General features: G+C 45.4%; 1 protein-coding gene and 1 non-coding gene across 2 annotated transcripts; one reads left to right on the forward strand and one right to left on the reverse strand.

Moving 5' to 3' along the window:
* Positions 1–314: 314 nt before the first annotated feature.
* SOX11 (SRY-box transcription factor 11) lies at positions 315–1,505 on the reverse strand. Its single transcript, XM_042824443.1, has one exon. It carries the CDS (start codon positions 1,503–1,505, stop codon positions 315–317), a length of 1,191 nt encoding a protein of 396 aa, XP_042680377.1.
* Positions 1,506–9,244: 7,739 nt separating this feature from the next.
* Positions 9,245–9,316, forward strand: TRNAM-CAU. The gene has a single exon. It is a non-coding gene; the product is annotated as a tRNA-Met (tRNA).
* Positions 9,317–11,378: the final 2,062 nt, after the last annotated feature.

The raw sequence follows: 11,378 nt of genomic DNA on the forward strand, positions 1-11,378 counted from the left end.
TTCGCAGACCATCTTCCAGCCTTCCATCAGAGACCGCCAAGCTTCGAACAGCGCCTTCTGTAGCATTTTTTCCCCCAGTCCCATTTGCCTTTGCTGTTGTTGTTGTGATCACCAAATGTAACAAAAAAAAAAAAAATTAAATTTAAAAAAAAAAAATAAAAAAATCACAACTCCCGGGCTCGGAACTAACATCAGGATTTTTTTTTTTTTTTTTTTTTAAAGAAGACTTTTTTTTTTTTTTTTTTTAAGCATCATCATCATCACCACCATCACCACCGCCGGCGTCCGCCGCTCCCGTCGCCGCCTCCGCCCGCTCAGTACGTGAACACCAGGTCGGAGAAGTTGGCCTCCAGCCAGTCGCCCGCGATCATCTCGCTCAGCTCCGGGGTGCAGTAGTCGGGGAACTCGAAGTGGGAACCAAGGCTGCCCTCGCTGAACGAGTCCAGATCCTTGTCCACCAGCGAGAGGGAGAGGTTGCCGGCGGCGGCCCCCGCCCCCAGCTCGGCGGCGGCGTGGCCGTGCTGCGAAAAGTTGAGGCTGAGGTCGAACAGGAGGTCGTCCGCCTCCTCGCTGCCGGCCGACGAGGTGGAGATGGAGCGGGACGAGGCGGGCGAGAGGCCGGCGGGCGGCTGCGGCGGCGGCGGGCCCTGCTTGGTGATGTTCTTGAAGCTGTAGTAGAGTCTGCCGCCGCCCGCCGCGCCCCGCACCTCCTCGTAGAGGCTCGCCCCCTCGGTGGACTCCGCCGAGGAGCTCAAGGTGGGGCTGGCCGGCACTTTGGCCACGTTGTACCGCCGTAACTGCTGCGGGCCCGGCTCCTCGTCCTCCTCCTCGTCGTCCGCCTCCTGCTTGATCCGCAGTTGCAGCTCGTCCTCGTCCTCCTCGTCCTCCTCCTCCTCGTCCACGAAGACGCACTTGACCGCCTTGCTGCTGACTTTCAACGCGCCGAAGACGTACTCGTCCCCAGCGTAGTCCCCGTGCGGTGCGGCTTTGGCGCCGGGCTTGGGGGGCGAGGCGGCGGCGGCCTTCAGCTTGCTACACTTCTTGCCCGAGCTCTTGGCGCTCTTGCTGCCGCCGCCGGGAGCGTTCTTCTCGGGGCTCTGGCCGGCGTTGGGCTTGGCCGAGGGGTCCATTTTGGGCTTTTTCCTGGGCCGGTACTTGTAGTCGGGGTAATCAGCCATGTGCTTGAGCCGCAGCCTCTCCGCCTCCCGGATGAAAGGGATCTTTTCGCTGTCCTTCAGCATTTTCCACCGCTTGCCCAAGCGCTTGGAGATCTCCGCGTTGTGCATGTCCGGCGACTGCTCCATGATTTTTCTCCTCTCGATCTTAGACCACACCATGAAAGCGTTCATCGGTCGCTTGATGTGCCCCGACGCCGTTTTGCACCAGTCCGGATCGCTCTCGTCCAGAGCCACCGGGCTGCAAGCCATGAACTCGCCCTCCTCGGTGTCCATCGCCTCTCGGGGCAGGTTGCTCTCGCTCTCCGCGCTTTCCGCCTGCTGCACCATCGCTGGGCTCCCCCACGGCGCTCCGCTGCGCGCCGACCGCCGCCCCCTCCCACCGCCGCACCTTGCCCTGCAAGCCGGGCGCCGCGTTGTACCGTACCGCCGGCCGGTGGACCGCCGCCCGCAGCGCAGCACGGCTCGGCACGGCCGGGCTGGGGCTGGGCGCGGCTGGGCTGTGCTGGGCGCCGCGCTCTGCCCCGGCCTCGCCGCCGGCCCGCCTAGCCCCGCCGCGCGCGCTGCCCCTTCTGCAAAACTCGCGGCTCCGCACCCGACGCGTTATCAGCGTTTCATATGGGTGACATCACTCCCCGCAACGGCCAATGGCTGCGCGTGGCCCCGCCCGTCGCCCAGCCCACCGCCTTTATCAGCTCCCCTCCTCCCCATCCCCCTCTCTCGCCGTGCTGACACACCCCCCTGTGCGGGAGGCGGTGGGGGAAGGGGCCCGGCTCCCGGCTTCGTCGCTCTCTCTCCGGCCCCTTCCTGCTCCCCCGGCCCCGGGGGGCCGCGCCTGCTGCCCTCGGCCTTCAGCTGCCGGTTGCCGTCCCGCGGGGAAGGGTTGGCGACGGCGGCGTTGGCGGCTCCTCTTAGGAAGCCGCGGAGCCCCGCGCAGCGGCAGCGGCAGGGGGAGCTGTAGCTCCGCAGCCGTTGCACCTCGCCGCTGCCGCCCTCCCTCCTGTCCGCCCGGCCGGGGTCCGCCGCCCGCCCCCCACCCGCGGCCCCCAGAGATCGCACCCGCCCCCGGTCCGCTCTCTGCAGCTCCACCACCGAACCTGTGAGATCCAGAACGGGCGGTGTGCTCGTCTGTGGGCATCTCGCTTTGCAAAACCTGTGATGGAAGCGAGTTTGCATCCTGTGCTGCGGGTACCGTTGCGTTTTCCAAGCTACCGCTCGCGGTTATCAGCAAGGCAGAAGTTTAGTAAGTTCTGTGAGGGCTGCTGGCTGGGCGCAGGCGTGTTGGCGGGCACGGGACGGGCCCTGCTGACAGCACGCACCGAACTGCTACTAACGGGGCTACAGCCCCGTGCTAAATCAGCCTTCAGTTAGCATAGCGGTGCGTTTTCCTCAAACCACAACGAAATGAATGTATTTGGATGATGTGACCGTGATATCACCGGGCTGTGATGTGACTGGTGCGGTTAAAGGAAGGACAAAAAAGATCATTTGCCTTTTATCTTTGTGGATACATCGTGGTTACTATGCCTTAAGAGGCAGATATAAGGTGTCGTGTCCTGCTGAGGGAAGGGGAAGGGCATCACTCAAGAAGGTTCCTTCGAAAGATGGGTGTGAAAAATACTGCTCTACCTCACCATGAGGACACCCTGGAGAGATTTCTCCTCAGAGTCTTGATGCCACCTCTCCTTCTGTGACTGTATCTAGTGTTACAGTGTAGCCCTGTAATAATGCTTATCCTTAGGGATGTAGGAGGTAAAACGGAAAAAAATTGTGTGGCAGGACTCTCAGCCTGTTGTGAGATATTATTATTTAGGCATGCTGTGTGAGGAGAGGGTGCAGCACCTTTGGGAGTGCTTGGGATGATGGCGCAGCTGTGGTCCATCTGGGAGGGCTGCTGGCAGTGCATGGCCAGTTTGGGACTGCTCGGATGGGGCACAATGTACGGCCATCGGTGTGACAGGAGCTTCAGAGTAAGAACAGGCTTCTCAAATGATGATGTAGGCAATGGTCCCAGGAGACATGTAGCTGGCTGCCTGCCTCCAGGGAGGACAGCTCTCTGCTGCTGAGATGCTGTTACCTAAATGTTACTGGGGTACCAAGAGTCTTAGATGATCATTTCCTTGTAGTGCTTTTTCTGTAAATGCCAGTATTCAGATTATCAATGAATTTCCATGGATTTACATGCGCTGTAAATCCAATTAGAAATAAAAGGAGACTTTGGTGTAGGTTTGCAAAATGAAACAGACCAGAAGATTTTAACTTGTTGTTGCTTTCCCACCCTATGGGTGAGACTTCATTACGTCACTTAATTGTGTAAAAGTTGAGCTGATGAAAGTGGAGTGTTCCCTTGATTCCCTGTGAAAAGAATAAGAACGATATAATTTCATCAAATTCTGCTTTTTTTTTTTCTTCTTTTTTTTCAAACTAGCACTTTCTGAGAGCTGTAAAATATTTTAGAAAAAAAAAAAAAATCAACCTATTCCTATGGAAACTATGTAGTCAATATTAATGAGACTTGTGATGGTGTTATCAATAATGATAAGATTCATTTAGATGGTAAGGACTTCTTCCTCCAGGGTGACACAATTTGACATTTAACGCACTAAGATGAGGAGAGATCACTTTTAATAAAGCTTCAGTGTGGACTGAATCCAGGACAGTCCCATCTCCTTCATAATGTCATTACAGCACTTTGTCTGGGATGTTTCTTCTCCTTCATTTGTGTCCCTGTAAGGAAGTGTATCAATACCATGGACCTCACATAACTTCCATAAATCCTGTTTTTCTCTTTTTCTAGTATATCTCATATTCTGAAGCATGTTGGCAGCATTTCAGTTTTTCCTCATAGCAATCTTTTAAATATGAATAGCATTACTGTTTCCTCATGCTTGTTAGTGTTACTTTCTGACTTTTTGTTTGTTTGTTTTATTTTGAAGGATAGTACTGGGAAGATAATGTAGCTGAAAGCAGACCAATAAATGACAGCTACTCTCAAGAAAAAAAAAATCTTGATTTCAAAAATCTAGTTAAAAGATGTGCACAAATTAGTAGATACTAGTGTTAAAATGAAATAATTTCCTGCTCTAAAAACAGTTTAGTAAGAGTATAGGTGTATTTCCCTGTTGGGGTGGAGCTGTTAACACCCCACTAATTCTTTTGAAATTCAAATGAATAATCATCTTCCCTAGTGCTCCATTTTGAGGAGAGGTGTGAATGTATCATGTTGATAAAAGCACTGAGGTCTCTCAGAGTAGAAGTTGACAAGGCTGGTAGATGGGCAGAAGAAAATACATTGTGCAGATGCATAGGCCTTTTGAATGTGGCCTTATGTGCTTACCTCTGCCCCAAATGATGCTTGAAAAAGAGAAGGGATTAATGTTTCTATGAGACAGGTAACAGACTTAACACTGTTCAAGGCTCTGACAACCAAATGAGGAGAGTAAATGAAAAAAGCCAGGATTTTTACTGTACTCTGTCTGAAGACAAATAGCGTTACAGGTGCAGCACTTTTTGTTTCATGCTTATTTTGAAATGTGCTGTGGATTTTTGTCTGGGGAACCCAAGATGACTTTGAGAGAAGTGTGAAGAAAGCATAGTCACTTTCTGCAGGGTGAAGGAAGTGGGTGGAATCACAAACTGTATATTCAGGGTGCAGGAAAACAGAATTACAATGTCAAGAGTTTTGCCTTTATAAGAAAAGTGAGGAATTCTGAACAGAGGTGTTACACCTGAGATGGAATCCTTTCCTGCCCTTTTAGCTGCTACCCCAATGCTCCTGAAACTGAAATTGTGAAGGGCTGTGGTTTCCATACAGACTCTGCTTTGAAAATGAAGGGATGTAGTCACCCAGAACTGCCAGGTGTAACAGCTGAGTTTCAGAAGAGGGGAGAAGTGTACTCAGCTGAAATGGAGTGATCATCTGAGATTACCAGCCCGGTCAAAATCTAAATAAACTCAATTTACATTAACACCTAAATACAGATTAAGGTATCCAGATATATTTAACCTTGGTTCTTTTGTGTGTGACAAAATGTTTATTTTGTCACTTGCAGCAGAGACCTGTGGTGAGGATGGTTCTCTGGCAGGCTGGTGCAGAGTGCAGAATCTGGCCTTCCACTTCGACCATTGTTTTTAAAACGTAATCAACAAAGATATCCCGGGAAGGAAATTGTGTGTTTTGTCTTCAAGCTGAAACAATCCGGGACCTACAAATTCAGCAGTTAGCAACCAGATTCTCACCGGATAAGTTGTATAGGGCTGGGATTGACTCGGGGTGTTAGAGTCTAGCATCCTAAAGTAGGCTGTTGTTCGGCAATCACCTGCTAAAACACGGTTGGGAAACAGCACTGCTCCTCTGGGGCAACATGGATGGGCCGTTTCTTCACAGCCCGTTGATCTTAAACGGGGAGATATTTTAAAACATATTAGCGCTTTTAATAATGTCATCCTCATCTCCGAGTGCGACCTATTAAAAAACAAACAAACAAACAAAAAAAAAAAAAACAAAAAAAACCAAAAAACAAAACAAAAAAAAACAAACCAAAAAAAACCAAAACAACGAAAAAACACATCAAAAGACCTTCAAACGTTTTCCTTGAGTATTACATATGCTACAGGACCATTCAGGCTCTAAGAAATGGCACAGCAAATCGTGCTGGGATATTCCACGTTCACTGCGACTCCTTTAGGGTTTTTGCTTTCAAGATGTGATAATTCCTTATTTGTGAGACTAATCCATCTCCCAGGCTCTGCGAGTCAGACTGGGTCCCTCTCATCCCACAGATCACTGCAGCAGGAGCAGTTCTGTCTGACAGATCGCTTCCTCAGCCACTTGTGCGTAACCCAATTGAGCTGAACGTCTGCCCCCAGCAACACCTGTGCAAATTCACGGATGGCACTGGGACTGCACAGATGCCATAGAGGGCATACTCTGGCATACGGGATATTTATTACTGGTGGTGATGCATGAGATGGAAGGGATCCAGGATTCAGGCTGAGTTTGTGCAGCTGGCAGTTAGAAATTTACTTGCAAACTGAGCTCATTGGGTAGGAAAATCAGTGAGATAATGAATCTGGAGCCCCCAGTGCCATTTTTATCAAATCACTTTTCAGGGCAGGAGAACAATTTAGAAGAGATGCATCTCTTATTGGAAGTGTCTGACAATTACACTTGAAAAAAATATGAAGAGAAACCGTAAGAGATCAGATTGCAGTTATTTGCAATCAGAAATTACTGTTGCTAAGCCTGTTTAAATACAACTGTTTTGCTGTTTCTACTGAAAACTTGAAATATGCAAATTCGATGTGTAAATTAAAATTATTTTTATTTTAGCTTGGTTTTAATGAAATATTCACCAGCTAACTATGTGGAAATAAAAAGAAAGCAATTATTTTTAACAGTTTTTTTTTGTTGTTCTTGTTGCTGTTCTTGTTATTGTTCGTTGTTGTGTGATGATAGAAAGCTTCCACAAAATTCAGAACAATTCATAAAGGCAGAGCTTATTCATAATGCTATAAATGTGTATTGTTGGCCCGCAGACATTGAAATCCACAGTGTTTTAGCAGGTCTCTTAGGAAAAAGTGTTGTACCTTGAACCAATTATAAACCATCTCTGGTTAAATTGCAGAGCCAGTTTGCTTAATATGGGTAATTTGATGTTGTAAAGTATTTGTCGGTACCCTAGGGTAGTCTCATAGGGCACACAGGTTTTACTGTATAATATTTCACACTCATATGTGTGCCAGTTAATCTCCTTACGTGGAAACTATTTATGAGTCATCCAGGATTTATTACATACTCAATTTATGATATATGTTTACGTCTTCTCTTTATCAAGTCTTGAATGATAGTTGTAATTATTACATACATTTTGTTTCTTATTTTTAGTTTATTTAACGTTTATTCAATCCGGGAGGCTTTCCACAATTTGAGAATGTAGCAGTGACACAACAGAAATGTAACAACCACACCAGTGTACCTGTTAGATATAAAGCAGCTGAAAAGACACACGCAGATTTATTATTTACCTTTTTCTCCCCACTAAAGAACAGCGGAGCATCACCGCTTACAACAAATTAACATCTGAGCCTAATAAATAGAAACAAAGTATTTTCTTTGGTTTCAATGCCTCGAAGGAGGCAACAATGTAACGTGCGGAGATGACATTGAGTCTCCGTCCCAACTGTTGTCCTTCTGATCAGATTCCTGTTGCCCGTACTCGAAAGAGAAGCCCTCTGCAGCCAGTACACGAGGAAGTTTTCATTACAGGACGCACGCAGCGAATACAATTCTATAAAATTCAGCATCTTTGAAGAAAATCCTTCCCTAAGTGCTGCTTGGACCCACATCATTCCCTAATGATGTGATTGGACATACCCAATGGAGTGACCACAACGTGACCTCTTCTGTTGGGTCAGCCAGGAGTCTCACCCACCGGGGAACCACTCCAAGGTTTGCTTTCGCAGTGTTTCTTAGTGTGTGAGAGCATTGGGGTGATGCACGAGCACATCTACCAGGTGCCCTGGCTGTGTTCCTGTGTGAGCTGCTTCTGCCCGCTCTTGGCAGAGCTCTGCTTGGAAAAACTTGGTCTCTGCACTTCTCAGGATGCCTGGACTTCTCCCTCAGGACACTTTTCCTGCTGGCAGTTCTAAGCCTGGGCTTGAGCTGGCACCGTGCAAGGGAAAGCAGCGCAACAGCTGTACAGTGAGGAGGGAAGCAAGAGCTTCATTGCTGAACAAAGAAACAAACCATGTAATATTCCTATTGGCTATATATGATCAGAGGAAAAAGATTATATGAATTTCTTTAAAAAGCTCCTTACGTCCTTGTTTTGTTATGCCTGTGTAAATCTTTCTGCTGCCATTGTTTCAAAAAGAAATAAATTTAACAAATGCTTTGTTGCATTTTTTTTTCCAAATGGAAAACAAACAAACAGCCCTCCTAGTAATAAATAATATCAGCAGACACAAGAAATTCTACAGTAGCTAAACAATGAAAGCACATAGAAATTTTGTTTGTTTTATTCCTACACAAAGCCCTGCTGAATTCACAGGAATGAATTAAAAATGCTGACTGTGACTGGGGGCTCAGAGAAAGCAACACTTCAGTTGGTAATGATTTTAGTTTTCCATTTATATTAATTTGTTGCATATTTGGATAATATCCTTAAAACTCTGCATAGCATGCAAATGTGCATGCATATTTAAGTACATTACTAATTTCTATGAAAATTATGGTGTGTTCTTTCAGATCCTAAAAGAATATCCAACTGAATGACTGCCTATTCTCCAAAAATAGGTAACTGTAAAAAAAACCAAACCAAAACAAAACCAGCATACCACTCTAGCGATCATTGCTTTGTAGTAGAATTGCAAATCACTTCATTTTTCCATCTACTATTTCTTATTTCTGAAATAAAGCAGGAAGTCCCAGCTGCGTGCAAAACCCTGGCTGTACCAATCGTGTTGTGATGGTGATGAACATATTAATTTGGAAAAGACTGTTCACCTCCAGCCAAGAGCCCAAACTGCCCATACTTCTCCCTCCCTCTCCTTCCCCTTCTCCTATCTGTACACTGCTAGTAATAATGCCACTAAGATATTCAATAACAGCAGAGGCTTGAAGGTTTCCTGATGCTTTATTACACAACGATGAAAATATCATAATGCCTCTAACTTCATCAAATCAGGCATTTCATTACAGCATCCTGCAAGTATAGAAAACTGATTGTCTTATGTCAGCATGGCCCGAATCCAGCTCTTGCATACAAGACATGGTTACTAATGATCTTTGTAAGTCAGCTGAGACTTGATCTTATTTTTCTGTTTTGCTGCAATAGGAATTGTAAGTCACAGCAGCAAATAAAAAGTGTTTATTATAGCTTATTGTATAGGCTTTTTCTTTTTTTCTTTTTTTTTTCTTTTTTTCTTTCTTTTTTTTTTTTTTTTTCCAAAATGCTCAATGATAAACTAGAAAATGATAATTAACAGTACTTGCAATTTGCACAGTAGTTTATGTCTCATGCCAAGCCAGACTCTGCATTAAGGAATTATTATCACCAAGTAGAGAGAGCAGAGTGGCGCAGCGGAAGCGTGCTGGGCCCATAACCCAGAGGTCGATGGATCGAAACCATCCTCTGCTATAGGTTTTTAGTCCCCAGTGACTGGAAGAAGGAAAATAAAGGGTAAATAATCCCTCCCATTTTTAAGAAAAGGAGAAAAGGAAACTACAGAGCTGGTCAGCTTTTATCTTTGCTTAGGAAAGTCGTGGAGTAGAGCCATCTGAAAGAGACGTTAAGGCACATGATGGAGGATGAGAGAGAAGGTGACCTGAAACAGCCAGCACAACTTCACCTAGGGGAGACCATGCCTGATCCAATCTGGTGGCTTTCTAAGATGGAATTACATCACCAGTGGACAAATAAAAGGCAACTGAAGTCATCTGCTTGGACTTTCGCAAGGTCTTTGACATGGTTCCACACCACATCCTTATGTCTACTTTGAAGATAAATAGATTTTAAGGATGGACTTTATTTGATGGATAAGGAATTTGGTTCACAAACGAGAAGAATGGGAGCAGTTGATCAACTATATTCAAATTCAGATTTCTCTCCGTGTTCTTAATTTGGTAACTTAGGCATAAATGAACCAAAGCTTTTATTGGAAGGTCTGACTCAGAGGCAAGGTAATTTATCTAAGGCTACAACAATGATCCTGACAAAACAGGAATGGTCATAAAATCCGCCTGATTACAGTCCTGTGAATTCAACACCATGCAGCCTTGAGACTAAATGAATATGTACACAGGAAATTCATGTTTGAAAAGACAGTTTGTACAATGCAATCATTTCATTTTGGGCTGGGGTGAAGATCAGAATCAGAGCCAACCCAATAGAAGCATGATTTTTCCCCCCCCCTTCCTTCCCTCCTTCCTTCCCTCCTTCCTTCCCTCCTTCCTCTCTCTCTTTCTCTTTCTCTTTTTCTTCCCTTCCTCCCCTCTACCCCACTAACAGTTTTATCTTGAAAAAGAATTATTACTTGAGAGAACTAGCCACTCCTATCCTTAAGCAGAAAAAAATATTGCCATGCTGTTCCATTTCTGTGTTGTTCTGGTAATGCATTTTAGTGACTGTGTGCATTTCTGATTATTCAGAATCACTTCACAGAGTGATTGAATTTACATTTTATCTAGACACCAGTCTTACCCAGAATGATCTTTTCCATTTCAGTGCTAGTTTGAAAATCCATTATTTGGTGTTCATCAGATGCAAGTTTTCATTTACAACAAGATTGCTGTGGTAGAAGAAATATAGACAAACTCAGTGGCTTCACTAAGTATGAATTTTCTTGTAATACAGAATAAGCCTTTTTAGTTTTCCTGAGAATTGAGATTGGAAAATATGGGCCCAATCCTAAAGATGTTTGCTTTCAGAGAGCAGGTTAGCATACTCACCTCCCACCTGCACTCTGTCTCTGCCCTATGTGCCCCCAGCTCTGGCTTTCAGAATAGCTAATGTTGGTTTCCTCAAGAAAACAAAATAACTTACATTTAAATCTGGGCTTCTAGAGTAACAGCCCTTACTCAATATTATCACATTGGACAGAGAGGATAGGCCAGCACTGATCACAGTCAGGTCATTCAACTACAGTTCAAGGGTTAAGGCTGTTTCAAATATGAAATTATTTCCCTGTAATAAAGTTTATCATTAGTCACTTCCAGTGGCCATGGAATAGAAACATACTGTTTTTGTACTGTTATATCACCTAGTTCAATTCAGGAAACATCACTGTTATCTCTCTTGGGAGCCCCAGATATACATTATGACCCGGTGCCTTCCTCTTGCTCAGAGTTTGTACAGTGATGCTTTGCTTCAGAGCAGGGGGTCCTGCATTGCTCCCAGGCTGTGGAGATCCGCAGTCATGGTAAACTTAGAACCCAGATCAAATGGAACTGAAGTTTTGCACACTCCTCAAGAAAACTACATTTTTCCAGTAACATTACATATTTGACTGAATCATATTTTTCTGAATTAAGCTTCGGAAGGAAATGCTGATCATTCATATTACAAAGCAATATTGATCAGTAACAAACTCTACAGCCTTCATCTCTTTTTGAAACCACACTGATGTTGTTATTAGGAATTTTAATGATAAACTGAGGAGGAAGAGGAGGAGAATCTGGTGCTAATAACATAGGAAAGAGGA

This window comes from Centrocercus urophasianus, unplaced genomic scaffold (assembly GCF_019232065.1).
Source record: "Centrocercus urophasianus isolate 14NV4802_14NV808 unplaced genomic scaffold, USGS_Curo_1.0 seq_10, whole genome shotgun sequence".
Lineage (NCBI taxonomy): Eukaryota > Metazoa > Chordata > Aves > Galliformes > Phasianidae > Centrocercus > Centrocercus urophasianus.

Bases quoted from the DNA above. Each gene is read 5' to 3' on its own strand.
- SOX11 (XM_042824443.1), bottom strand. From the start codon at position 1,505: ATGGTGCAGCAGGCGGAAAGCGCGGAGAGCGAGAGCAACCTGCCCCGA.